The sequence below is a fragment of the Garra rufa genome, chromosome 22, assembly GCF_049309525.1.
Source record: "Garra rufa chromosome 22, GarRuf1.0, whole genome shotgun sequence".
NCBI lineage: Eukaryota > Metazoa > Chordata > Actinopteri > Cypriniformes > Cyprinidae > Garra > Garra rufa.
In genome coordinates, this window is record NC_133382.1 from 8,349,567 (window position 1) to 8,374,240 (window position 24,674).

The 24,674-nt window shown below is 36.8% G+C and overlaps 1 protein-coding gene across 1 annotated transcript in view; it reads right to left on the reverse strand.

The window, feature by feature from the left end:
* The window catches only part of pcdh15b (protocadherin-related 15b), a 277,431-nt gene that overhangs the window by 78,470 nt on the left and 174,287 nt on the right, over nucleotides 1-24,674 (reverse strand). The window contains exons 18-20 of the mRNA XM_073828840.1: nucleotides 23,664-23,780; nucleotides 11,300-11,440; nucleotides 9,884-9,996 (exon numbers count right to left, since the gene is read on the reverse strand). Of these exons, the coding sequence (XP_073684941.1) occupies nucleotides 9,884-9,996; nucleotides 11,300-11,440; nucleotides 23,664-23,780 (371 nt within the window). The remainder of the gene's footprint in view (nucleotides 1-9,883; nucleotides 9,997-11,299; nucleotides 11,441-23,663; nucleotides 23,781-24,674) is intronic.

The following is a 24,674-nucleotide window of genomic DNA, read 5'->3' on the forward strand; positions in this document are numbered from 1 at the left end:
AAGATTTCCCTATAAAAGTAATGAAAACTTTCTTTAAGTTGTTAGTTCGCATTGGCTTTGGCATACAGTATCTCAGCAACACCTGAAAGAAACACATCCAGGATTCACCCACGTAAATACCATATCTGCAAAAGCAATTCAAAACGCCCGAGCATCGAAATGAATGTTTTGAGATGATGAAAGATTATCCAGCACAAGCACAACCAGATCTTCCCAAATGAAATGTCATTTTGCATAGTCCTAAATTACATGTTTGCAGATGCGTATGCTAACTACATTGTGATGATACATCATCACACAACCACAGAATCTCAAAACATCTCAGTTACTTTCATTATCAAGTCTAGCGCCAGCGTGCCAGAGGCGGCGGGGCTTTACATGTTAATAAGCAGCGCTGTGCTAATGGTGCGGTTGTTTGTCTGACCCTGAGCTGGTGGGACGGCACAAAGGGACCGCCAGTGTCTGCATACTAATCCTGCAGGTGCAGGAGAGACGGGGAGTCCCGCACAGGCCAAGCGCTTCTATTACCTCCGCAAGAATGGAGGTGGATACGACAGGAACATCAGAAAAGAGCTCCACATGTGGCTAATTGGAGTCCCGAAGCAGCAATTCATGGCAGATTACATTTCGGCAATGCGACGCCTCAGCTCACATGAAAGCGACACACTGTACAGCGACCTGACAGCGTAACAGCACTTCAGATCAAGGGACACAATCGTCAGCCGGCACTCCAAACTAAACTAGTCTCAAAACTTGCTGCTCTCCACCTGCGAGCCAAATGCTTTTGAACTGCGGCAAGGAGCAGGTTATTGTTCGCAAATCTTCAAAAAAAGGCACTTGAAGAAGAACATCAAAGTCATTTGTTTCTGTCGAGAGAGGAGCTTGGTGCTCTGTAGTGCGGTCCATATGACTTTACCCACAGAAACTAATCATATTTGGGTTCAGTGGCGGCTCAAGTGCCGCTCGTTCACTGCCAAATGAAGCCGCGTAAAGAGGATCCCAATCTGCACTCCAGCGTCGGAGGTGATGGAGGGAGAACTGCAGCCACATGATCGAGTGTCTCATCACATATCCAGTGATTCTTGCCTCATAGAAAGACCTTAAACTTTTGCAGAGGCCAAATAAATTCTGCATTTATAAATACATTTACACTGGAAACACTGTTATGGGAACAATTCATCACGTACTTGAAACTGAATGCTGATTCTAACACAGCAGAGAGAAATGTGTGTCAAAGTTTGTTAGGTCGAAAAAAATATCACAAAACCAGAAAGTTTAAAGTAAAAAAAGGACACATTTTAACTCTGTGAAGTCTGGGGAAAAAATAAAAGCTTGAGGGATTTTACGGCTCATAAAGTACGATATAGTGAGAATATTTTATTCAAGGTCCAAACTAAGCCAAAATGTGAAATTTAGACAACGTTTCTGATATTTATATGGCTGTAACAAAGATGAAATTCTGATTTATATAAACAAATATAGCAAACTACTTTCATAAAATGCATATAAATATCAGTTGTCAGTTTTTTTTCTCCCATTAACGTTGTTTTATTAAGATGATACAGTTGAGGTCAAACGTTTACGTCCCCATTTTAAAATCTGCAAAATGTTCAACATTTTACCAAAATAAGATGGATCATACAAAATGCATGTTATTGTTTATTTAGTACTGACCTGAATAAGATATTTCACATAAAAGATGTTTACATATAGTCCACAAGAGAAAATAATAGTTGAATTTATAAAAATGACTTTGTTCAAAAGTTTACATACCCTTAATTCTTAATACGGTGTTCTTGCCTGAATGATTCACAGCTGTTTTTGTGATTTTAGTTCATGAGTTCCTTGTTTGTTCTGAACAGTTAAACTACCTGCTGTTCTTCAGAAAAATCTTTTCCGGTCCCACAAATACTGGTTTTCCAGAATATTTGTGTATTTGAACCCTTTCCAACAATGACTGTATGATTTCGACAAATCTTTTTACACCGAGGACAATTGAGGGACTCATATGCAACTATTACAGAAAGTTCAAACGCTCACTGATGCTCCAGAAGGAACAACAATGCAAAAGTTCAAATACACAAAAAAAACTGGAAAACTGAAGAATTTGTGGGACCTGAAGGATTTTTCTGAAGAACAGCAGGCAGTTTAACTGTTCAGGACGAATAAGGGACTCATGAACAACTATCACTAAACATAAAAACACAGCTGTGGATCATTCAGTTAAGAACACAGTATTAAGAATCAAGGGGGTGTAAACTTTTGAACAGGGTCATTTTCATAAATTCAACTATTATTTTCTGTCAGTAAAATCAGTAAAAATTTCACAGTAAAAAGAAATTCAGATATTCAGGCTTATTAAAAGGCTTTTTACTTGCTAAAAAAGTATAAACTGTCAATCAGACAACAGAAGATAGGTTTTGGTCTTGTCAAAAATGTAGAGGCCTTAGAAAAATATAATCCAGTTGGCTTTATATAGTTAAGTAATAGGCAAAATAACAGGAAACATAGAACAGGGTGGCAGATTGACCCAAATCACACCGTTTCTGTCAGCCTCACACCAGCTATGAAATTTCATGCTTGTGTGGTTCATCGATTTGAGCTCAGAATCTAAAGCATGACACTCAGGACCCGCAACATCTAATTTAAACATTTGCAAACTAACCTATAATTATCTCTAGCCATTCCGCACCACTGAACAATACATGCTAATTAAGCTCATTTTTGCAGACCCCTGGGCCTGAAGGGTGCTTTCATGATGTCACATAATTATTAATTATTTCCAATTTCTGCACTGGAACAACCTGTGCTCTTCTGCCATTTATGTCCATGTCATTCAATGTCAAACACAGCTTCTATCATTCAGACTATTAGCTATAGAAGCATGAAGGACAGACATTTTATTAGTTACAGTTTATCTTGAGTAGTAGCTTTGATGTAAAATCATTGTTTTGAGATTCAATCAATATTGGTTAATACATCGCGCCATTTAAACATGAATGTTATTAAAGCCCTTTTTGAAAAGAAGTGTGAGTGCCTCCCTCAACAAGGTTTACTTTAATAATCTGATGTACTTTAAAGTGAAACAGGACAATCAATAAGAAACAAGTGGACTTGACTGGATATAATGAAATGATTGGATCATCATTCAGAATGGAGTTAGACAGCTGGTGGGCAAAGTGACTCTTAAAGGAACGATATTTCAGAAGCAGAGTAGGTAAAGTTTGGGGTTTTTGAAATATGTTTCCTATGCTCACAAGACTGCACTTATTTGATTAAAAATACAGTAAAAAAAGATACACTACCAGTTAAAAGTCTTTGAACATTTATTTCTGAGATCAAAGCTAAATTTTCAGCATAATTTCTCAAGTCTTCAATGTCACGATCCTTCCGAAATCATTCTAATATGCTGATATGCTGTTCAAGAAACATCAGGATTCTTTGACGAAAAGAAAGATCCAAAAATCAGCATTTATCTAAAATAAAAAGTATTTTTAACATACACTTATACCTTTTACAAGCTTAGAATGAATATATTTATTTATACTTTTGTAAAAAAAAATAGAAATTATTATTTACCAAGAATGCTTTAAACTGACATTCATAATGTTACAAAATATTTCTATTTCAGATAAATGCTGTTCTTTTTATCAAAGAAACTTGAAAAAATATATACTCAGCTGTTTGCAATATAATAATAATAATAATAATAATAATAATAATAATAATTATTATTATTATTATTATTATTATTAATGTTTTTGAGCAGCAAATCAGAATATTAGAATGATTTCTGAAGAGTCATGAGACTGAAGTAATGATGCTAAAAATTCAGATTCAAAAAATCAGAGGAACAAATTACATTTTAAAATATATTCAAAGACAAAACTGTTATTTTAAATAGTAAAAATATTTCATTTTTTTCTGTTTTTGCTGTACTTTGGATCAATTAAATGCAGGCTTGGTGAGCAGAAGACACTTTTTAAAAAAATATTACAAATCTTACTGTTCAAAAACTTTTGACTAGTAGTGTACATTATGAAATATTATTACAATTTAAAATATGTTTTTGATTTGAATATACATTAAAATGTCATTTATTTCTGATACAAAGCTGAATTTTCAGCATCATCACTCCAATCTTTAGTGTCACATGAAATATTTCTTATTTTGGTTGATGTTGTTCTGCTTCATATTTTTCTGTAAAAAGTTAAATTTGTTTATTAATGTTTTAAATATAAAGTCAAAAAGATCAGCCAAATGCATTTAATTTAACTTTGTATTAATTTCCTTAAAACAAAACAAAAAAGTACATCAAGAATAAAAAAGTAAAATAAATCAGATGTCTCTGATATTCTGTAACTCCCACCAGCGGGTCGCAGCAATGTTTGTTTTGACATATTCAGCAAATTCAGTGGAGATAAAGTTTATTCTCAGCTTTTTTCTTACTGCATAACTAAAGAGAAAACAGAACTGATACAAAAACATTCACAAGGGAAAGAGTAAAAATGAGACAGTGATGGGTGTGATCGTCAAAATGAAAAACAGAAGTGGCAGGGTGCTCGGTTGGTGATTTAGCAGAGTCACAGAGATTCATTAAGCATTTTTATGAGATAAGCCGTGCTAAAATGCACAGGCTGCACATTTTAGTGAGAAAACATCAGAAAAAAAAAACTGCTGCTAACAAGAATGGCATGAAAATGCAATGCTTTGTTTTTGTCTAATAACCTTTTTTCACGAATTTCACTCTTCTTTAGCCATTATCAAACATGCTTTGTTTATCATGCAGTGAAGGGAAATGTTTTAGAGTGCCACCCTCATTATAACTGAATGCAATGCAAAAAAGACTAAATAAAAAAAAAAAAAAAAAAAAAAAAAAAACATTACAGTGAAACAGACTACATTTTTATTAGGGATGCACCAAATGTTTGGCAACCATAATTATTACAGAGTTATGAACCGAATAAGCGAAAAAGGCAGAATAAATTATACCAAACACTGAGGTGACGCAATCAAATAAAGGCACACACTAATGCAGCAAACATGTCGGCAGTGTGGAATCATTTAAAACTGTCCGAGAAAGACGCAAAAATCACTACAAGCACCGACAACACAAGACTGTTTAGTATCGCATCGCATGTCTTCCATGAGAAGAGAAAGGGGTGGTTGTTGCTGTTGCTGTATGATGACACGAAATGGCCTTAAACCATTAGTAATTAAACTACAGAATGTTAAGTTGTCTAATACACTCACAAATTATATTTATTCTGACAGCGCTGCACAAGCCTCTTAGCCAGGGTTCAAAGTCCAAAGCGCAAGGAAATTCTGCATGATGAGTATTATTCATAAATCTGCTGCTGTCAGCAAAAATAAGTACTGATGCTTTCCATCAAATAAAAGTCAACATTCATAAATGTTAGTATTGTAATTTTACTGTTGTTTTGTAAAATAAAATAAAAAAGACAAAAATAATCATAACAATCATTACAACAGCTTTATTAATACATCTATTATAACATTCTCCTTTGCTCAGCAAGGCTGTATTTATTTGTACATTAAAAACACATGCCTGATTCAAGAAGTGGGTCTTAAAAAATGGCCAAAGAATGTTATTTTACTAACTTATTAATTTTAAGTTAAATTGTGCTTTGTTGGTAGGCTATAATGTCTACTAGAATGTTAAACATGTTCAGTGTTAAATACATTTTTTAAAATAGGTTTATAATTGTTTTTTTAAACAATATTGGCTATTTAATTTATACAATGGTGAAAAAAAATGGCAAAACACATGGGGGAAAAACTCGAAAAACTGGTGAAAAAAATGGCAAAATACATGGGGGAAAAAATCAAAAAACTGTGTTCGGTATTTGGCCTTTGGCCTTCGGCCCAGTGTGTAATTTTGTTCCGCTTCGGCCAAGAATTTTCATTTCAGTGCATCCCTATTTTTATACTTTACATTTTTTAAAGAAACTGTGCTATTTGCTAGTGCAAAATGGTTCCATACAGCTTTTAAAGTGTTCTGGTTCTGCTTTCACAACCTGGCTAAGCTGGACAAGCTAATGTGCAACTGGCTGACCAGTATTTTTTCCAGAATGATCCCTTTAAAACTGTAGCTTTCCAGTAGCCAAAACATTAGAGCATGGTGCTTACAATGCCAAAGTCATGGGTTCAATTCCTAGGTAATGCACACATTGATTATACCATCAAAAATGTTGACCGAATGCATGAATGTTGCAATAAAACAGTAATACACTTGTTATATATACTGCTAAATGTAAATTACTTGAAGATTGTATTGTGCAGAGGTACTGTAATTACTGACACAGGGTTATCTCAAGTCCAACCCTAGATGATTCCCCCAAGAGCAGTTTCCTGAACCGCCAAAGCCAGGCAGATCAGAGGAACTTTAACCAGCCTTGTGTTCACCAGACAGGGGCAACAGACACCTGGCTAATGTGTCCGCAGGCAGCAATCAAGAGCTAGCGGAGGGCTGCGTCTGAAAGCTATTGTTATTCTCACTGTGCTGCAGCGCTACTATCAACTATGACCTTTCTGCAGCTCTGTAGGACACAGCATTAATTCAGACCTTCGGCCGAGTCTTTTCATCTCTATGTTTCTGCCTCTGCAGCTCTGATTAATCAATGGATAAGGATGTTATCAAGGCCATTTTTAACCCCATTGGTCCTTGTAGCTCATCAAAGCCTGCGTACAACTGCCACTTCACTATAAAGCTGTTAATAAACTTGTTTTTGATCACAGATCCATGCGTATAGACGGCGCTGTCTTCTTCTGAACATACCGTACAGATTAATAGGCTGTATTCAGTAAAATAAGCTTCAATGTTTTTAGCTTTAAATCAATTTAGGCAAACCAGCGCAAGTGTTATTTGCCTCGGAAGCCATGCGAATTGAACTGATTACCCCTTGTGTCAAATATATTAAATACGTAATTTAATAAAGCAGCCGTAATGCATTTGAATAGAGTGCAAATGTCCTTAGAGGAAACAACAGCGCGTATAAAACGCTTTACCTTGCAGCTATTATACATATTCATAAAGTCTATGATTAAATCTATGCTGACAGTTTTATATTGAATAAAACTACCCAAAACTGGTTCTTTCCGTGGTGCTTTGATGAGATTGACCCTGTTTACTTTTAAAAAATACATGTTTATGGTTTTACTGTCCGAATATACAGGTAAATGTTAATTAGGAATACATTTTGAACTTTCTCCAATTCCCAAACTCTCATATATGGCTGAAGTATGGAAGCCGTTTCTTCCGCTGAATAATAAAAAAGGTAATTGCATAATTGTTTACATCTCACAATTATGACTTTTTTTCTCAGAGTTGTGAGATATAAAATAAAAAAAGCAGAATTGCAAGATATAAACCTACAATTATGACTTTTTTCCTCAGAATTGTGAGATATAAACTTACAATTGCGAATTTGTCAAAATTGCAAGACATAAACTAAATTCTCAGAAATAAAGTCACAATTCTGAGAAATAAAGTTGGAATTCTGAAAAAATAAAGTCAGAATTGAAGTTTATATATCAATTCTGAGAAGATAGTCTTTTTTCACCTCAAAATTTGACTTTATAACTTGCAATTGCGAGTTTATATCTTAAAAAAAGACTTAAAAAATAATTACGATATATAAACTTGCAATTGCAACAGAAAAAATACTCAATTCTGACTATTTCTCACAATTGTGACTTTATATCATGCAATTCTAAGAAAAAAAACTTGAATTGTGACTTAGTACCTCGCAATCGCGAGTTTCTGTCACACAATTTTGACTTGCGTGTTTTTTGCGTGCTAAGTCAGAATTGAGTGATATAAACTTGTAATTGCGAGTTATTAAGTCAGAATTGCATGATATACACTCATAATTTGCGAGTTATAAATTCACAATTGCAAGATATAAAGTCACAATTATGACTTATTTTCTCAGAAGAGCATGATATAAACACAATTGCTAGAAATAAAGTCAGAATTGCGAGATATAAACGCAAGCTCTAGTCAGAATTGTCAGAAATGAACTTGCGTCTTCTCAAAATTGCACTTTATAACTCGTAAATGCGAGTTTATGTCTCGCAATTGTGAGAAAAAATGTCAGAATTGTGAGAAAAAAGTCAGAATTGCGAGAAAAAGACAGAATTGTGATATAAACTCGTAATTGTGAGTTATAAAGTCAGAACTGTGGTATAAACTCGTAATTGTGAGTTCTAGTCAGAAATGCCAGATATAAACTTTTTTTCCCTCAAAATTGTCAATGCTGAAAAAAAAAATCTGAATTGTGAGAAAAAAGTCAGAATTGCGAGATATAACTTTTCAATTGCGAGAAAAGTAATTATGACTATTTTCTCGCAATTCTGACTTTATATTTCGTAATTCTGACTTAATAACTTACAATTACGAGTTAATACTCGTAAAAAAAGTCTGAATTGTGAGTTTGTATCACGCAATTCTGAGAAAAAAAAGTGAGATAAGAAGTCTCAATAATGTTTTTATTTTATTTTGTATTCTGTGGCAGAGACGGGCTTCCATACTGAAGCCATGAATCTTTGAATAGAGCATAAAACGACATTTGTTTGATTTTAAATCAAGTCAAGTGAGCTTTATTGTCATTCCGCTGTATATAGAGACATAAAAAGGAATGAAATGTCGTGCCTCACAGGACCATAAAAATTAGGGATGCACGATATTTATCGGACAGATAAATTATCGACCGATATAGGCAAAAATTACGTCATTGTTATTGCTCCGATATTGCTATTTGCAACACATGTTTAGCAAGGATTCCGAGAGGAGGTAAAAAGCCGGTAAGTTTTAACACAACAAATCTTATATCTCACTTCAGAGGTCGTCATCGCGGTGAATCTGTTTTAGGGGCTGTTCACATGTCGCATTTAAAATGCATGGAAGACGCTAGGCGCGCCCATTTCTCTTTCTTTCCAAACCTCTCAGCCTGCTCTGCCGTGGCGTCTGCCGTTGCAAAGCAACCATGACCTGCGCTCTCCATAAAGACGCGGAAGTTTCAGCAAAGGATAAATGGATTTTCAGCATTAAAAATCGCTTGCAGTAGCTCTGTTATTAAATTTATTTAAAAATGTTTATTCCTGTACAGCTATGATAAGCTGTTTCTCCACCTTGGCACTGCTTTCAATGTTATGAAGGGAAAGGGTGAAGCTGATTGGTTGGTTCATGTCACATTACCTGCGTTGGGCTTGCGGCATTCTGAAAAGTTGAGATGTTTTTATCTCAATTCTGATGTTTTGTGTGAATGTGATGCACACATTCATAATATGATAAATAAGAATGGACTACACGTCAGCTTTAATGGACATTTGGACATCTGACGTTACTCCATGATGCACTTTTCATTTTTTTTCCAGGTTGACAAATGTCAAAGCATTTTATTTATTTAGAATTGTGGTGCCTTACACAAAAAAGGTCAGGACTGATGTTTCCCATGATTGTTAGACCCAGATATATAATATACATTTCATTAGTTTATCTTAGATTTTGTATTCTCCTGGGTGCACAAAATTATCATATAAAAATATGAACGTATTGGGTATCGGTATCGGCATCGGCCACAAGAAGGACTTAATTATCAGCTATCGGTATCGGTAAAAAATATTCATATCGTGCATCCCTAATAAAAATACATATTGTACAAAATTCACAAATAAACTGCTATATTTTTCATTGCTGTTCGCCAGTGTCTAACTTTCTAATTTAAAACACTGTTTCCAGGCGACAGTACTCACACTGATGATGTTTTGGAAGTCTACCGCAGTTGCAGAACAATATATCACAGCGTGAAGGGACAGCAGGTGGGGCAGAGGGCAATCACATTTTCAGGTGTTTGCTCACCTGTACTCCTCCTGCGTGAACACAGGAATGATGGACGGCTGCAGGACAGTAATCTCCACTAGAGTCTTATTGAACTTCACCGGCTCCCCGTCATCGTAGGCAATAACTGCCAACTGTTTGGGAACAAGAGAAAATCAATTTTAAGATAACACAAGGAAGACTAAGAACCAGCACTGGGTCAAGTTCTGTCCGCACTGTCTAAATTTTAATGGACAAGTCTCAAGAGTTTTGAAAGCCAGACAGAGGTATAGGTATTTCACAATAAAAGGAGAGAGAGAAAAAAAAAATTCATCCTTTTCATCTAAAATCATCTAAAACATTTTAATTTTTTAAATCTTTAAATTAGATCATTCCATCCTTTTTCATCCATTTTTTAAATAAAAGCTTTTTATTTATTTTATCTTTAAATTAGATAAATGTAGCCTACTTTTACAAAACAGCATGAGAAGTCTTTTAAGATTTTGGTTCTTTCTCTGTTTGCAAAGCTTTTTCTTGTTTATGCTTAAAAAAGGGTAAAAATCTGTTTGCAAATGGGGCAAGAAAATGAAACTTCATTCAATATACTCTCTGAGACATTTACATGTCATATACATGACACAAGTCTAATGTCTGCACAGTGGCCTTGTGGGTAAAGCAAATGCACCAATTTATTGAGCTGTCAGGCCCATGTTCTCATACTGGTCCCCTCTTACTCTCTTCCATTGATTTTCTGTCGTACTACTTTGTGTTTACCAATAAAATAGCAAGAAAAAAAATCAACTTTTTTTTTTCTAATTATAAGGATGTTAATATTTTGACAGTCAAAATCCTGATTAAAATAATATTTTCATTGTTAATACAATAATTTAAATGATGTTAAAAGCAAAACATTTAATATAAATCATTTTATATAATTAAAACATTTAAAATTTATATAATAACTATGCTTTGTAAATCTCTTTTTCCAATAAGTGAGTATATTCAGGTCTTGAAAGCATTTTGAACTTGGGCACAAATGCAGCCATGCAAATAACAGATGATGGGAGCAGATGGAGATTGTTGAGAGTAGAATAGACTTGAGATGATGTTCAATGTCCAAGAATGTGATGGTGCACATGGACTGATGAGCTGCTGCATCAGCTGTTGTGTCTCATCTGTTTTTATAGATGTGTGTATAAGACAAGATCAGTGTGTTGAGAAAATATGTGCGGAACTTATGGCCAGAAAAGCTTAAAAACTGCCTGAATTTGGACCATTATTAAGAATGAGTGTTTCTGAACTCAAACCATCAAGTTTTGCACTCTAATGTATCAGGCAGTGCAGCAATTTTATCTAAATCAATCTGTGAGACGCATAAAAATGATTGACTGGCCAGTTATGGTCTGCGGATTGCTAGTAGACAAGCCCAGTATTAAGAAAAGATTGTTGTGCACTTACACTGAATTTCGTGTTGGGCTCCTCATTCAGATTGACCCTGGTGAGAACATTGCCAGAGTTCTCTTCCACATCGAAGATACTAGTGCTGTAAGGAAACTGCTCCAAATCCACTTTATAGTGAACACGGCTGGCCGCTGAACCCTGAAAGATAACAAAAAAATGCTTTAAAACGAAAACAAAAAGTTCCTTTCTATATCAATATTTTGTATAAATATCAAAAATACAACATTTTCAAGGTTTCCAAGACAGAATGCGGTCATTATATAAGAAATAACTGAAAATAGCTGCTGAATTATTTGATTCACACTTGAGAAGCTGCAAAGCATTAATTTTCAATAATGCTAAAAGTATCAGTATCGACCCTATTTGACCCCTAGTGTTGAAAATATGTAACCGGCACATTCCCTTTTGGAAAGTCGCTTCCACATTGAGTCAAAGTCTGACAATAGGTGTCACACTAGTGTCGGACTTCAATATAATGTCTTTGTTCCCATATGTAACTGAGACTTTCCCTTTCAATCAGTCACTTCAATGTTTTTTACAATGTGTCAAAGTCCGACACTAGGGGTCGCACTAGTGAAAAACTTTGACACAACGTCTCCATTCCCTCCATAAGGAAACAAGGGTTACCATAATAGGGTTGCACAATTAATCAAAGGTGATTGTCATACGCATTTTGTCAGTAAAGCCGGTTCTGTAATCAGTAGTAAATCTCCAGCATGTGCTTTCAGATGGAGCAGCATTTACTACACAGAGCCGTAGTTCATTTTCATAGTTTATTTAGCTGCAGCGATCGTGATTTCCCGTTTTTTTTTTCTTCGGGGTGTATTTAGAGTTTCAGTGCGAGAGTGCCCTCTGGCCTTCAGATGGAGATTTACTACTGATCATAAAACCGTGCTTCCCTGACAAGATGTGCATGACAATCACAGCTTTTATTTATTTGTGACTGTGATTTCTTGTGCAGCCCTATACCTTTTCAGTTGGTCACTTCATCATTGTGTTGAAGTCCGACACTAGGGGTCGCACTAGAATCAGACTTCCGTAAGTCTTATGGCGCTTTTCCACTACACAGTACCAGCTCGCCTCAGCTCGCCTCGGCTCGACTCGACTCGGCTCTGTTTGGTTTTCCACTGTGTAAAAGTTGTACCTGTACCGGCTTCCAGGTACTTTTTTTCGTACCACCTCCGGCGAGGTTCCAAGCGAGCTGAGGCGAGCTGAGGCGATACTAAAATGTGACGTGAAAACACAGCAGACTGCTGATTGGTCAGAGAGAATCGTCACTATTCACTGCGTCATCATTGCAGGCGCCAGCAATAGTATCCAGAATAACCCCGCCATTTTTAAAAAGTTTGGCCAGAGATTGCGTGACATATCCAATCCATTACATATTATGGCAACTCGGAAGAATACGCGTGGTCAAACGAGGAGGTGCAGACAGCGGGTGTGTGTCGCGTAGAAGATTACATCACGGCAGTTTCTTGCAGCGTCGCTATGACAACCAGGTACTATTGTGGAGGTACAGGTACAACTTTTACACAGTGGAAAACCAAACAGAGCCGAGTCGAGCCGAGTCGAGTCGAGCCGAGTCGAGCTGGTACTGTGTAGTGGAAAAGCGCCATTAGTTACCCTTAACAGGGAACAAGGTTTGCCATATGTAACAGGGACGTTTTCTGTTCTGTTATGGCTACATTGTTTCAAACATCACACATTAATTGGCTAAAGTCACACTACCAGACTTTCAAGTTGCTCTGAACAAAACAAACTCATTTAGAAATAGGCACATATTTAAAAAAAATATATAAAGTATTTATTTAGGAGAAACATGACAAATAAAAACAATGTGTTCTAAAATCGGCTCAAAATATTAAACATGTCTGATATACTCTGACTGGACAGAATCATCAACCAAAGCTAAAAAAAAGATAAATATATAAAGTATAAATTGTTTACTACACTTTTCTGTGAAATCTGTCAACTGATTAGCAACTACAGTCAAGTCGTCCAGACTATAAATCGTGCAAACTATATGCTGACTATAGATCTTTGCAAATGTGCAAAACTTTGTAACAATCTGGAATCAACATGGACAAGTAATATAACACTAATGCAGTTAAACTTGGAATTGTGCAGTACAAAAGTCACATTTGTGAACCATTCAGAATGAAGAATTCAATCCTTCAGTGGTATAAATCAAGATCTCAAGACTACTAAGTGTTAAGTTGCAGGCATGTTTAAAGCAAGATCTTTCAAGTAATGGTCAACGTAAATTCCTCTGCTGAGCCCTCTTAGTAGGATTCAAATAAATCTGACAGACCCAGTTTGCTCATTTTATTTTGTTCTTCTAAAGTCCTGCCTCCTGCTGTGAGTTTCATAAGTTATGAGTCTGTGAGATCCGACGTGGAGCGTTGGCCTGGGGACAGAAGGGTTGGTAACCCCGCTGTGATGGAGATAATTACGAGGGTGAAGCTGGTGAGAAATGGAGCCTGCGGGTGGGCCTGTCCTCATGAGAACGTGCTGAAAAACCCATCCATCCACCCACGGGTGGGACAGCACCACACATAGTGCCAGTCGGGGCATGCGTTTTGGTGTGAAATCAGACTATAAATGATTTTTCAGCTCACTCCTGTGTCTTCAGGGCGTATGGAGAGGATTGGGGCCATGGGGTGTATGAAAGCATGAGGAGTTATGCCACACTGTGTTTTATCGCACTAGCAGATCATTTACATTTCCTCGCTGCTCTTTTAAAAATCCTGAGGAGTTTGGTTAACATCATTTTCATTTCCTCATTTCCTCCTTTTTTGCAGTCACTGCTTTAATATTTTACGTATTTTTTAGTTTGAAGACACTTTATAATTGCAAATATAATTGCATCATGTCCTTTTTTATTTTTTACAATGTATTAAGGAAGGTGTGACAAAGACGTATTTAATTCTGATTTATTTCTGTGTGGGTGAGAATGGCTAATGAATTAAACACGCTGATGGGCATGAGGAGATATCAGATGCCAGTATGAAGAGCCATCTGACAGATGCTCAGAGAATAGGGAAAAGAGGAGAGAGATGCCAGAACCACATTGATAGACAGAAAAACAAACCTGGTCACCAGCGGGCTGAAGAGATGTCGTAAATAAGAGCTGCTGTATTCGAAAAACAAAACCATTATGTGCCAGTACAAAATAACCCTTGAAAATGATGTTCGCAGAATGATTGCTTAGCGGGAATGAAAAAAAAAGCTGAATCCATGTATTTAATTTGCCAAGAGAATATGCAAAAAGCCATCAACAAGATTGAAGTAATTTACGGTAATGCACTGCTTTGGATGTGGTCAGTGTGATGATTTCTGCCTGAATATGTGCAAAAGGCTCTATCAGCCATGTGTTAACTGGCTAGGAAGTAATACGCTGTCAAATTAGCTCACTCAAAGATCACTATGTAAAATATTAATAGTGCTACTGTTAATTGCTTAATGTGCAAGAGGATAACAAAGTGCTTCACATGAGGTCAAATACGGCAAATTGGCATTTAACATACTAAGAATCTCCTAGATGCAATCTGCATGTTTTGAGCAAACAAATGGCAGGGCTGAATTATGGGTAGGGCCAGTGCTATGGGGCCTCAGAGTAGCCAGATGCCTTCAAAGCCTAAGGGTGCATGGCCTGAGACTGCCAAAGAAAATGAAACCAAGGCTCTTGGCTCATAAACTGCAGGCCAACCATTAGGGCCCTTCAGGCACCTCAAAATATATCATGCAAGCAGACCAGTAGGGCTCTTCTGCCCTTACATCATGAGCTGACCACTAGAGCTCCAGAGTATCTGGGCCCTGCAGTGTTTACAGCGTGAGTTGGCCACTAGGCCTCCAGGGCCAGGGCCAGGGCCACTGGGACCCTTACCCCTCTGGGACCTTCTGCTTTTACAGCATGAGTTGACCACTGCATCTCTAGGGCTCCTCAGTGTATCCAGCGTGAGCTGACCACTAGAGCCCAAGGGGCTGGTGTCTGTTTGCCTATACAGCATAAGCTGACTACTAGTGCTCTAGGGCCACTGGGACCCTCACCTATCAGTGTATCCACCGTGAGCTAACCATTAGAACTCCTGGGATTCGGGGCCCATTTGCGAATACAGTTCAAGCAGACTACTAAGGCTCCTAAACCCCTCAGAATGTACATCGTGTCCTGACTAATAGGGCTCTAGGGGTCCTGGGCAATTCTGCCTTTACAGCATGATCTGATCACTAGAGTTCCAGGGTCCTCAGGCCCCTTAGTGTATAAAGTGTAAAATGACCACTCATTATATAGAATGTGAGCTAAACCCCTCAAATTCCAGGGATACTGAGTGCATACAATGTGAGCTGATCACTCAGGTTCCAGGGCACCTCAGAATATACACTTGCTGAGCAGTAGGGGCCCTAGTCCTTTGTGCCTATACAGAATGAGTTGACCACTAGGGCTCCTTGGGGCCTGGGCCCTTCTGCCTATATAGTGTGAGCTGACCATTAGAGCTCCAGTTCCCCTGGGCCCCTTACCACATACAATATGATCATATACTGATCAACAGGGCTCAAGGGCAACTGGGTACTTCTGCCTTTACAGCGTAATCTGATCACGAGAGTTCTAGGGCCTCTGGGCCTCTTAACATATATAAAACATGAGCTAACACCTAAATTCCAGGGCCACTGTGTCCCTCAGTGCACACAATATGAGCTGTCCAATCCGGTTCCAGGGCCACTGAGCTGCTCAGTGTTTAAAGGTTGAGCTGACCAATCAGGTTCAAGGCCGACTGGGCCCCTCTGCGTACACAATGTGAGCTGACCAATCAGGTTCCAGGGTCACTGGGCCTCTCAGCGTACAATGTGAGCTGACTACCAGGGCTCCTGGGGGCCTGGGCCCTTCTGTGTATACAGTTTGAGCAGAACTTTAGGGATCCTGGGCTATACAGTGCAATCTGGCAATTAGGGCTCTAGGGACCCTGGCCCTTCTACTTATACAGGATGAGCTAATCACTAGGGCTCCTGGTCCCCTGGGCCCCTCAGTGCATACAGTATTAGTGTATGTTGACCAACAGTGCTCAGGGGAAACTGGGCACTTACGCTATTACAATGTGAGTTAGAGTTCCAGGGCCCCTGGGCGCTTCAGTGTATACAATATGAGTTGACTCTTAGGGCGCCTGCATATACAGTCTAAACTGACCACTAACGCCTGACTAATACCAATAGGGCCCCTGACTGTATACAGTGCAAGCAGACTTGAGAGTAGGGCTCTTGGGGCCCTAAGAATATACAGTGTGAGCTGATCAATAGGAGTCCCCTAGGCCCCTTAGTAGGTGCCATGGGCCCTTCTGTGAAGTGTATACTGTGTGAACTGTGGGGATGGAAGCTGTCAATGCTCAGGGCCCTCTTGGGACCATGATATGGTCCTAAAAATTGGCTATTGCTTATAGATAAGAGTGCAATTTCTAGCTAGCCTGCAATTTCAGAGGTGTAGAGGTGGCATATGTCTTGGAAAACATGGCAAATGTGAGAAACAAACTAACTCAATCACCATCTGCTACAGAAGGCCTCAGGGACAAGGGACACACAAGTACACTTGCATCTGGACCAATGAGCGCCAACACAGGTACAAATCCAGACTCACACTACCGCAACAGTGAAAAATACATAGAACTTCCTATGAGCAGACACAATACACTAAGGAGAACATATACCCCGAGGCTTATGAAGGGATCACAGTTAAAATCATCCACAACAACACGTGACTATCTGTAGAGCAAATCAGTCATATTAATAGGGAATTGTCTTTCACTCTGGGATGCATAGCTTCATACCACTTCAGTGAATGATTACTGCACAAGCTGTTTATAGGATTTTGTTAATTGCGCATCACATTGAAAACATTATTAGGCAAGATGGTAAATTAGAATAGTAATTGAACTCTTGATACTGAAAGCCCAGTAGACTGTGATTACCCTGCCCTCATTAAGAAATGCGACTTTCTAATGACACCAACATTTCTGAATGCGTAACGAGTAATCACAAGCAGCATAAGCCTCGATTTACAAGGGGAAAAAAAAAACAGAAACACAACTTAAAGAGGGAAAAGGACACTTTCTGATGCAAAGTCTCAGAAACTTTTTAATCGTGTTTTCATTTTGTTGTTGATGCAACTAACCGATCATATTTGACAAAATATAGGGTTCCCTCACTTTCTGACCTGCATTTCTTTGTTTGTTTTTTTGTTTGTTTCCCATGTGTTTGTGATAAGGATTTTACACGTCTTTTACATTTGTATGACTTTTCTAAGCCTAAAAAATCACATTTAAGAATTCCCTGATATTTCCAAGTTTTCCAGGACAATTGAAACTCTGCAAAAACAATACAAAGACAAGATGACAGTGAATGCACATTGTCAAATTACATCTGTGTCTCATGTCATGACATTTCAGACTGTAAAACTGACATTAAGTTGTATGAAATCTGTGATATAGTCAAAACCAGGTCAGAATGGCTTGAAACAACATGGGTTCAGATAACAGAAGTTACATCTCAAATGACTGCTTTCAAGTAGCTAAGAATATTCTAAAAATGTCTAAAATGCATTACAAGTGTAAAGCAATTCAAAACTGTGCCCTATATTCTTTAGTAGTGCTTTCCTGCCAAAATTGACCCATTGAAATGTCATTTATGGCAGGAACTGAGAGGTTGTGTGGCGTCTAGACTCTGACTCATGCTAAAAAAAATAACTGGCATTCAACAGCCACCATCTGCAACAAAATGCTCCAGCTCCTATGAATGATAACAGCTTTCTGCATGATCTGATACAGTGAAGAGGATAAGTATCCCTCAGTTTCAAAGACAGATAAACAGTGTCGCTTGCACAAATTTACCTTGCTTCCGTGAATGCGATGAGCTGACATTTCGCCACTGTGCCATTTATCAGAGCGCTCGCTAATAAAGACCTCATGTATCGCTCAACTTGACATCGGAGTCAGAAATTCAATTTAGGTTTAGCACCACAACAGATGTATGCTCAAATAATTATTTGTTCAAATCACTCATGTAGTCCCAGTGTTAAGTAGCTAACCACAAGCAGCAATGCTACTAACACATCTTCATTTTTCAATAGCGTGACAGCAGTTCAGGGTGACAAAATGTCACTTGATACGGCATCAACTCAGAGACACATTTTGCATGATGCTGTTGAGCAAACAGAGGCATATAAGAGCAATGCAACAGTTCTCAAGTAACTTTGCAAAAAAATATAAAGTAAAAAATATTGTTCTTGATCAATGTACTATTTCTATAATAATAAAATACAGTAGTTAAAAGTACAATATTAACTAGATAAAAAAAGTTTGTCAAGACAAATTGGACCAGAAAGTTTAAAAAGTTTTAAGTTTTAATTAAGTTTGACATTTTCAGTCTGAAATAGTTTGAAGTAGTTTTAAAAGCTTAAAGTTTGATAGATAGATAGATAGATAGATAGATAGATAGATAGATAGATAGATAGCAAGTTACTAACATGTTGCTAGCATGTTTACAGCATGATTAACATGTTACTAGCATGTTGTTAACAGGTTTCTAGCATGATTAGCATGTTACTACCATGTTGCTACCATGATTAGTAAGTTACTAGCATGTTGTTAGCATGTTTACAGCATGATTAACATGTTACTAGTATGTTGTTAGCAGGTTTCTAGCATGATTAGCATGTTACTACCATGTTGCTATCATGATTAGTAAATTACTAGCATTTTGTTAGCATGTTTACAGCATGCTTAACATGTTACTAGCATGTTGTTAGCAGGTTTCTAGCCTAATTGACATGTTACTACCATGTTGCTAACCTGATTAGTAAGTTACTAGCATGCTTTTAGCATGATTAGTATGTTACTAGCATGTTGTTAGCATTATTAGCAAGTTACTAGCATGTTGTTAGTATGATTATCATGTAACTAGCATTTTGCTAGCATGACTAACAAGTTACTAACATGTTGTTAGCACATTTCAAGCATGATTAGCATATTACTACCATGTTGCATGTTACTAGCATATTGTTAGCTTAATTTACTAGAATGTTGTGGCATGATTCTAGCATGATTAACATGTTACTAACTTGTTGCTAGCATGTTTCTAGCATGATTAGCATGTTTCTATAATGATTTTATCATGATTAGCATGTTATTAGCATGTTGCTAGTATGTTTTTAGCATAATTTGCAAGTTACTAGCATGTTGCTAGCATGATTAGCATGTTACTAGCATTTTTGCTTGCATGATTTTATCATGATCAGCATGTTACAAGCATGTTACCATAATTAGCATTTTACTAGCATGATTTTATCACAATTAGCATGTTACTAGCATGTTGTTAGCGTGATTAGTCAGTTACTAGCATGTTGGTGGCATGATAAGCATGTTGGTAGCATGACTCTAACATAATTAGAATGTTTCTAACATGATTAGCATGTTATTTGCATGTTAGTATAGTTAGCAATTTATTAACATGTTTGTAACATGAGTAGCATGTTACTAGCATGTTGTTAGCATGATTAGCAAGTTAGTTTGAATAAGCTTAAATGTATTAGAAATAGTACATAGAAGGTATGCTTGATTGAGTTTCAGGGGATTCTGGGAATTTGGACAGTTGGAGTTTGAATAGTCTTGGCTCATTTGAACATTCCGTCAATATAAGTCTGTAGGATTTTTCCCAGTTTTATTTGTTAAAAGATACAGCAACTCGAGTCAGAACAGTCTGAAGATCTGGGCTGAGTTTGGAGTTTGTAGAGTTAAAGCTCTAGGAGGAGTAGCAGTCAGGAATTTTAGTCTCAAAAGAAGAATAATATTAAGTTTAAATAGTATTTCAGTAAATTGGCTTTCTCAAGCCAACATAATTAGCTTTAATAAGTAGCTTTAATTGAACTATTTAGCTATGTTTGCAGCTTGAAATCTTTCTATTACTTACTGAATAATAGCAATGTACAACTTGACAATTGCTTATTCTCACATGAATGTGGCGAACTAGACACCTCAAGCAGTGTTTTATACTCCAACTGATGACGTGCTAGCATGACTGTCAGGCTAAATTCAATTTCCAGTCGCAGCTGGGGCTGCTGGCCTGCTTTGCCCCTGACCAGTCTTGGCATGTGTGCTGAGTTATGGGCTGAATCGAGAAGCACAATTGATCTTTTTTGAGGTTGAGGTTACTGAGAAGGTGAGGGCACAGGGAAGCATTACATCTGAACACTTCCACCAGAATATGCATTTGGATTGAAGGAGAAGGAAAAAAAGGAGCATGAAAGAGCAAGAGAGAGGGAAAGAGTAGAGCCAAACTGACAATAAAAAGAAGTAAGGTTGTTTGAGGTTGCTACATGGTTGTTATCTTTAAAAACAAGAAAGATACAAGCAGTATAAAATATAATTTTGCTAACTATTACTATGAATGTGTGCTACCCAATTCGACAGGAAGTGAGCGTCTGATTGATGTACAACATGTATGTGATGTTTCAGGGAAAGTAAATCTGGAAGAGAGGAAGCAGACCAGCTGCTTTTGGAAATTGAATTTGACCTGACAGTCATGCTAGCATGTGATCAGTTGTGTTATTAAAACCTTCTGCGGGTTTGCCAGATTAGAAGACTAAAAAATAGTCACATTAACTGATTCAAATCAAGACACCTGGATTTGACAAAAAGTCTTAAAAAACAAACAAAAAAGGTATAATCTACAAGTAATTCAATATGATGTGATGTTGTAAATAAAAAAGCCATCTACAAAAAAAAAAAAAAAAAAATCAAAGCAAAGCAAAAAACAAACAAACTAAAAAACAACACTGCTACAAAAAATCAAAGCAAAGGGAAAAAACAAAACAAAACAGAAAACAATGCTAAAACAAACTAAAACTACAACTCAAGAGTAATTGAACGTGATGCTGTAAATAAAAAAGACAAAACAAAAATCTAAGCAAAAATCAAACAAACAGAAAAAATCTACACAAAACAACAACAAACAAATCCAAACATAGGGTATAAACAAACAAAGCAAAAAATGATAAAAATAAACTAAAACTACAACTTAAGAGTAATTCAACATGTGATGCTGTAAATAAAAAAAGACAAAACAAAAATCTAAGCAAAAAACAAACAGACAGAAAAAAATCAACACAAAACAACAACAAACAAATACAAACATAGGGTATAAACAAACAAAGCAAAACAAAAAACAAATGCTAAAACTAAACTGAAACTACAGCTTAAGAGTAATTCAATATCATGTGTTGTTGTGAATAGAAATAGTAGTTTAAAAACTAAAAACAATCAATGCAAACAAGATCAATGCAAAACAAACAAAAAGTAAAAAAAAACAACAACAAAATGCAACAAAAAATCAAAGCAAAAGAGAAAAACAAAACAAAGCAAAACAAAGAAAACTGAAAACAATGCTAAAACTAACAGCCAAAAAAAAAAAAAAAAACACAAAACAAAACAAAACAAAACAAAACAAAACAACAAAAAAAAAATCAAAGCAAAAGAAGAAAACAAAAACACTAAAATGAAACTGGAAACCAAATTTCTCTCCATATAAAAACAAAAAACAAAAAAAAAACAAACAAACAAAAAAAAAATGTTTAGTAAAGCTTTTTAAGTCATTTGGTTTACGGGGACACAGGAAGTGTCCTCATAAACCATGTTCACTTTGTATTACGTGTGTATTATACACATGTGTTTTCATAAACCTTAATGCAAAAACATATTTACTAGCCCAGTACTGTGGTTGTGTAAAATTCATGCCGTTGTGTGAAGCTGGTTGTGTTTGTGTGCGATTGTGCCTGTGGAGGGTAGGCAGAGCTCTGGGGCTTTACGCTGGAGACGTGCCAGGTTGTTGCTCACCGGTTGGGCTGGTGTAGCTGCTTCTTCAGTTAAACACACACACAGCTTTGAGTCTTTCGCTGATGTTTTTTCTCTTCTTATCTTTGTTTTATTGTGCTTAGCCCTTTGAAGTCATGCCACACAGTACACATTCGCTTGTTGCACGACACAGTCAGACCTATTCACAGTCACATCAGGCAGCGACCAATAGAGACTGCCAATGACACTCAAGTTTAATCATTAGACTTGATGCTACACTCAATGTGACATTTTGTAAAAAAAAAAAAAAAAAAGATCAAGGCGACAGTTTTCTTGTGAAGCATGATGGTGGACTATCGGGTTCAAATCTTGTCTGTTCTTATTGCTATTAAGCATTTGTGTATGATGTGTGATTTTCAAACTTTTATTGCTTAAAGGAATAGTTTGTTGCTAGGAATAGATACAAGACGTAAATTAGGTTGTTTCTTTATTGGAATGGAAATTAAGCATTGCATCACTTGCTGAACAATGTATCCTCTGGAGTGAATGGGTGCCGTCAGAAAAAAAAACAGTCTAAAAAGCTGATTTGTTTCTTACAGACACCGATTTTCACTTCATAAGATGTTAATTTATGGACTGGAGTGGTGTGGATTACTTGTGGATCATTGCAATGTTTTTATCAGCTGTTTAGACTCTCATTCTGACAGCACCCATTCACTACAGAGGATACATTGGTGGCTAAGTAATGCTGAATTTCTGCAAATTTGTTGTGATGAAGAAACAAACTTAATTACATCTTGAATGGCCTGAGGGTAAATACATTTTTTGCAAGTATTTATTAATGGTGAACTATTGCTTTAATAAAATATCTCTTTGATGAAAGAACAAACATAATCAATGCTAAAAATAAACTGAAACTATAACTTAAGAGTAATTTGGTATGATGTAATGTTGTAAATAAAAAAGCCATTTAAAAACAGATCAAAAATCAAATCAAAAACAGACAAAAAAAAAAAAAAAACTTTTATTACTTAAAGGAATAGTTTGTTGCTAGGAAAAGTTGCAGAACATGTACTCAATATCAGGCCATACAAGATGTAAATTAGGTTGTTTCTTTATTGGAATGAAAATTAAACATTCCATCACTTGCACAACAATGGATCCTCTGGAGTGAATGGATGCCGTCAGAAAAAAAGCAGTCTAAAAAGCTGATTTGTTTCTTACAGACACCGATTTTCACTTCATAAGATGTTAATTTATGGACTGGAGTGGTGTGGATTTCTTGTGGATCATTGCAATGTTTTTATCACCTGTTTGAACTCTCATTCTGACGGCACCCATTCACTACAAAGGATCCATTGGTGACCACGTAATACTAAATTTTCAAATTTGTTGTGATGAAGAAACAAACTCAATAACATCTTGGATGGCCTGAGGGTAAATACATTCGCAAATATGTATTAATGGTGAACTATTGCCTATATCTATATCTAATTGATGAAAGAACAAACATAATCAAGCCAACTCACCGGTGGGTCCAGGTCCTCAGCGTATACGGTGGTCACTACGGTCCCCTTGATTGCGTTGGGCGCCACCATTCCCCGGTACATCGTTTGACTGAACACTGGTGGGAAGTCGTTCATGTCCTGCCCAGACACAGAACATCAAACTCCGATTAGTGCCTTGACTCCTGCTCTCTTCGCCTGCCTCTACTCTTTTGCAACTGTCAGACTGTACACTAACTCAAGCCCCATTAGCTAGCCCCGAACACTAAAACACTAAGCAAAAATGGCATTTATTCAATAGTAGATCATGCAGTGCATTAAGGATGTGTCACAGTGCTAGGTGCCTGGGGACTTTTGGGGGGAAATGTTGGGTGAGACATAATTATAGCCACTGAGAGAGCGCTAAAGGCAGATGAAAAGGTTACTACAGAGAATAATGATGCAATGCTGAAAAAGGGGGTGCTAATATAGTGCAACAGTGTGGTTCTGGAGCTAACAAAAAAAAAAAAATATATATATATATATATATATACATATATATACAGGTCCTTCTCAAAAAATTAGCATATTGTGATAAAGTTCATTATTTTCTGTAATGTACTGATAAACATTAGACTTTCATATATTTTAGATTCATTAAAACACAACTGAAGTAGTTCAAGCCTTTTATTGTTTTTAATATTGATGATTTTGGCATACAGCTCATGAAAACCCAAAATTCCTATCTCAAAAAATTAGCATATTTCATCCGACCAATAAAAGAAAAGTGTTTTTAATACAAAAAAAGTCAACCTTCAAATAATTATGTTCAGTTATGCACTCAATACTTGGTCGGGAATTCTTTTGCAGAAATGACTGCTTCAATGCGGCGTGGCATGGAGGCAATCAGCCTGTGGCACTGCTGAGGTGTTATGGAGGCCCAGGATGTTTCGATAGCGGCCTTAAGCTCATCCAGAGTGTTGGGTCTTGCGTCTCTCAACTTTCTCTTCACAATATCTCACAGATTCTCTATGGGGTTCAGGTCAGGAGAGTTGG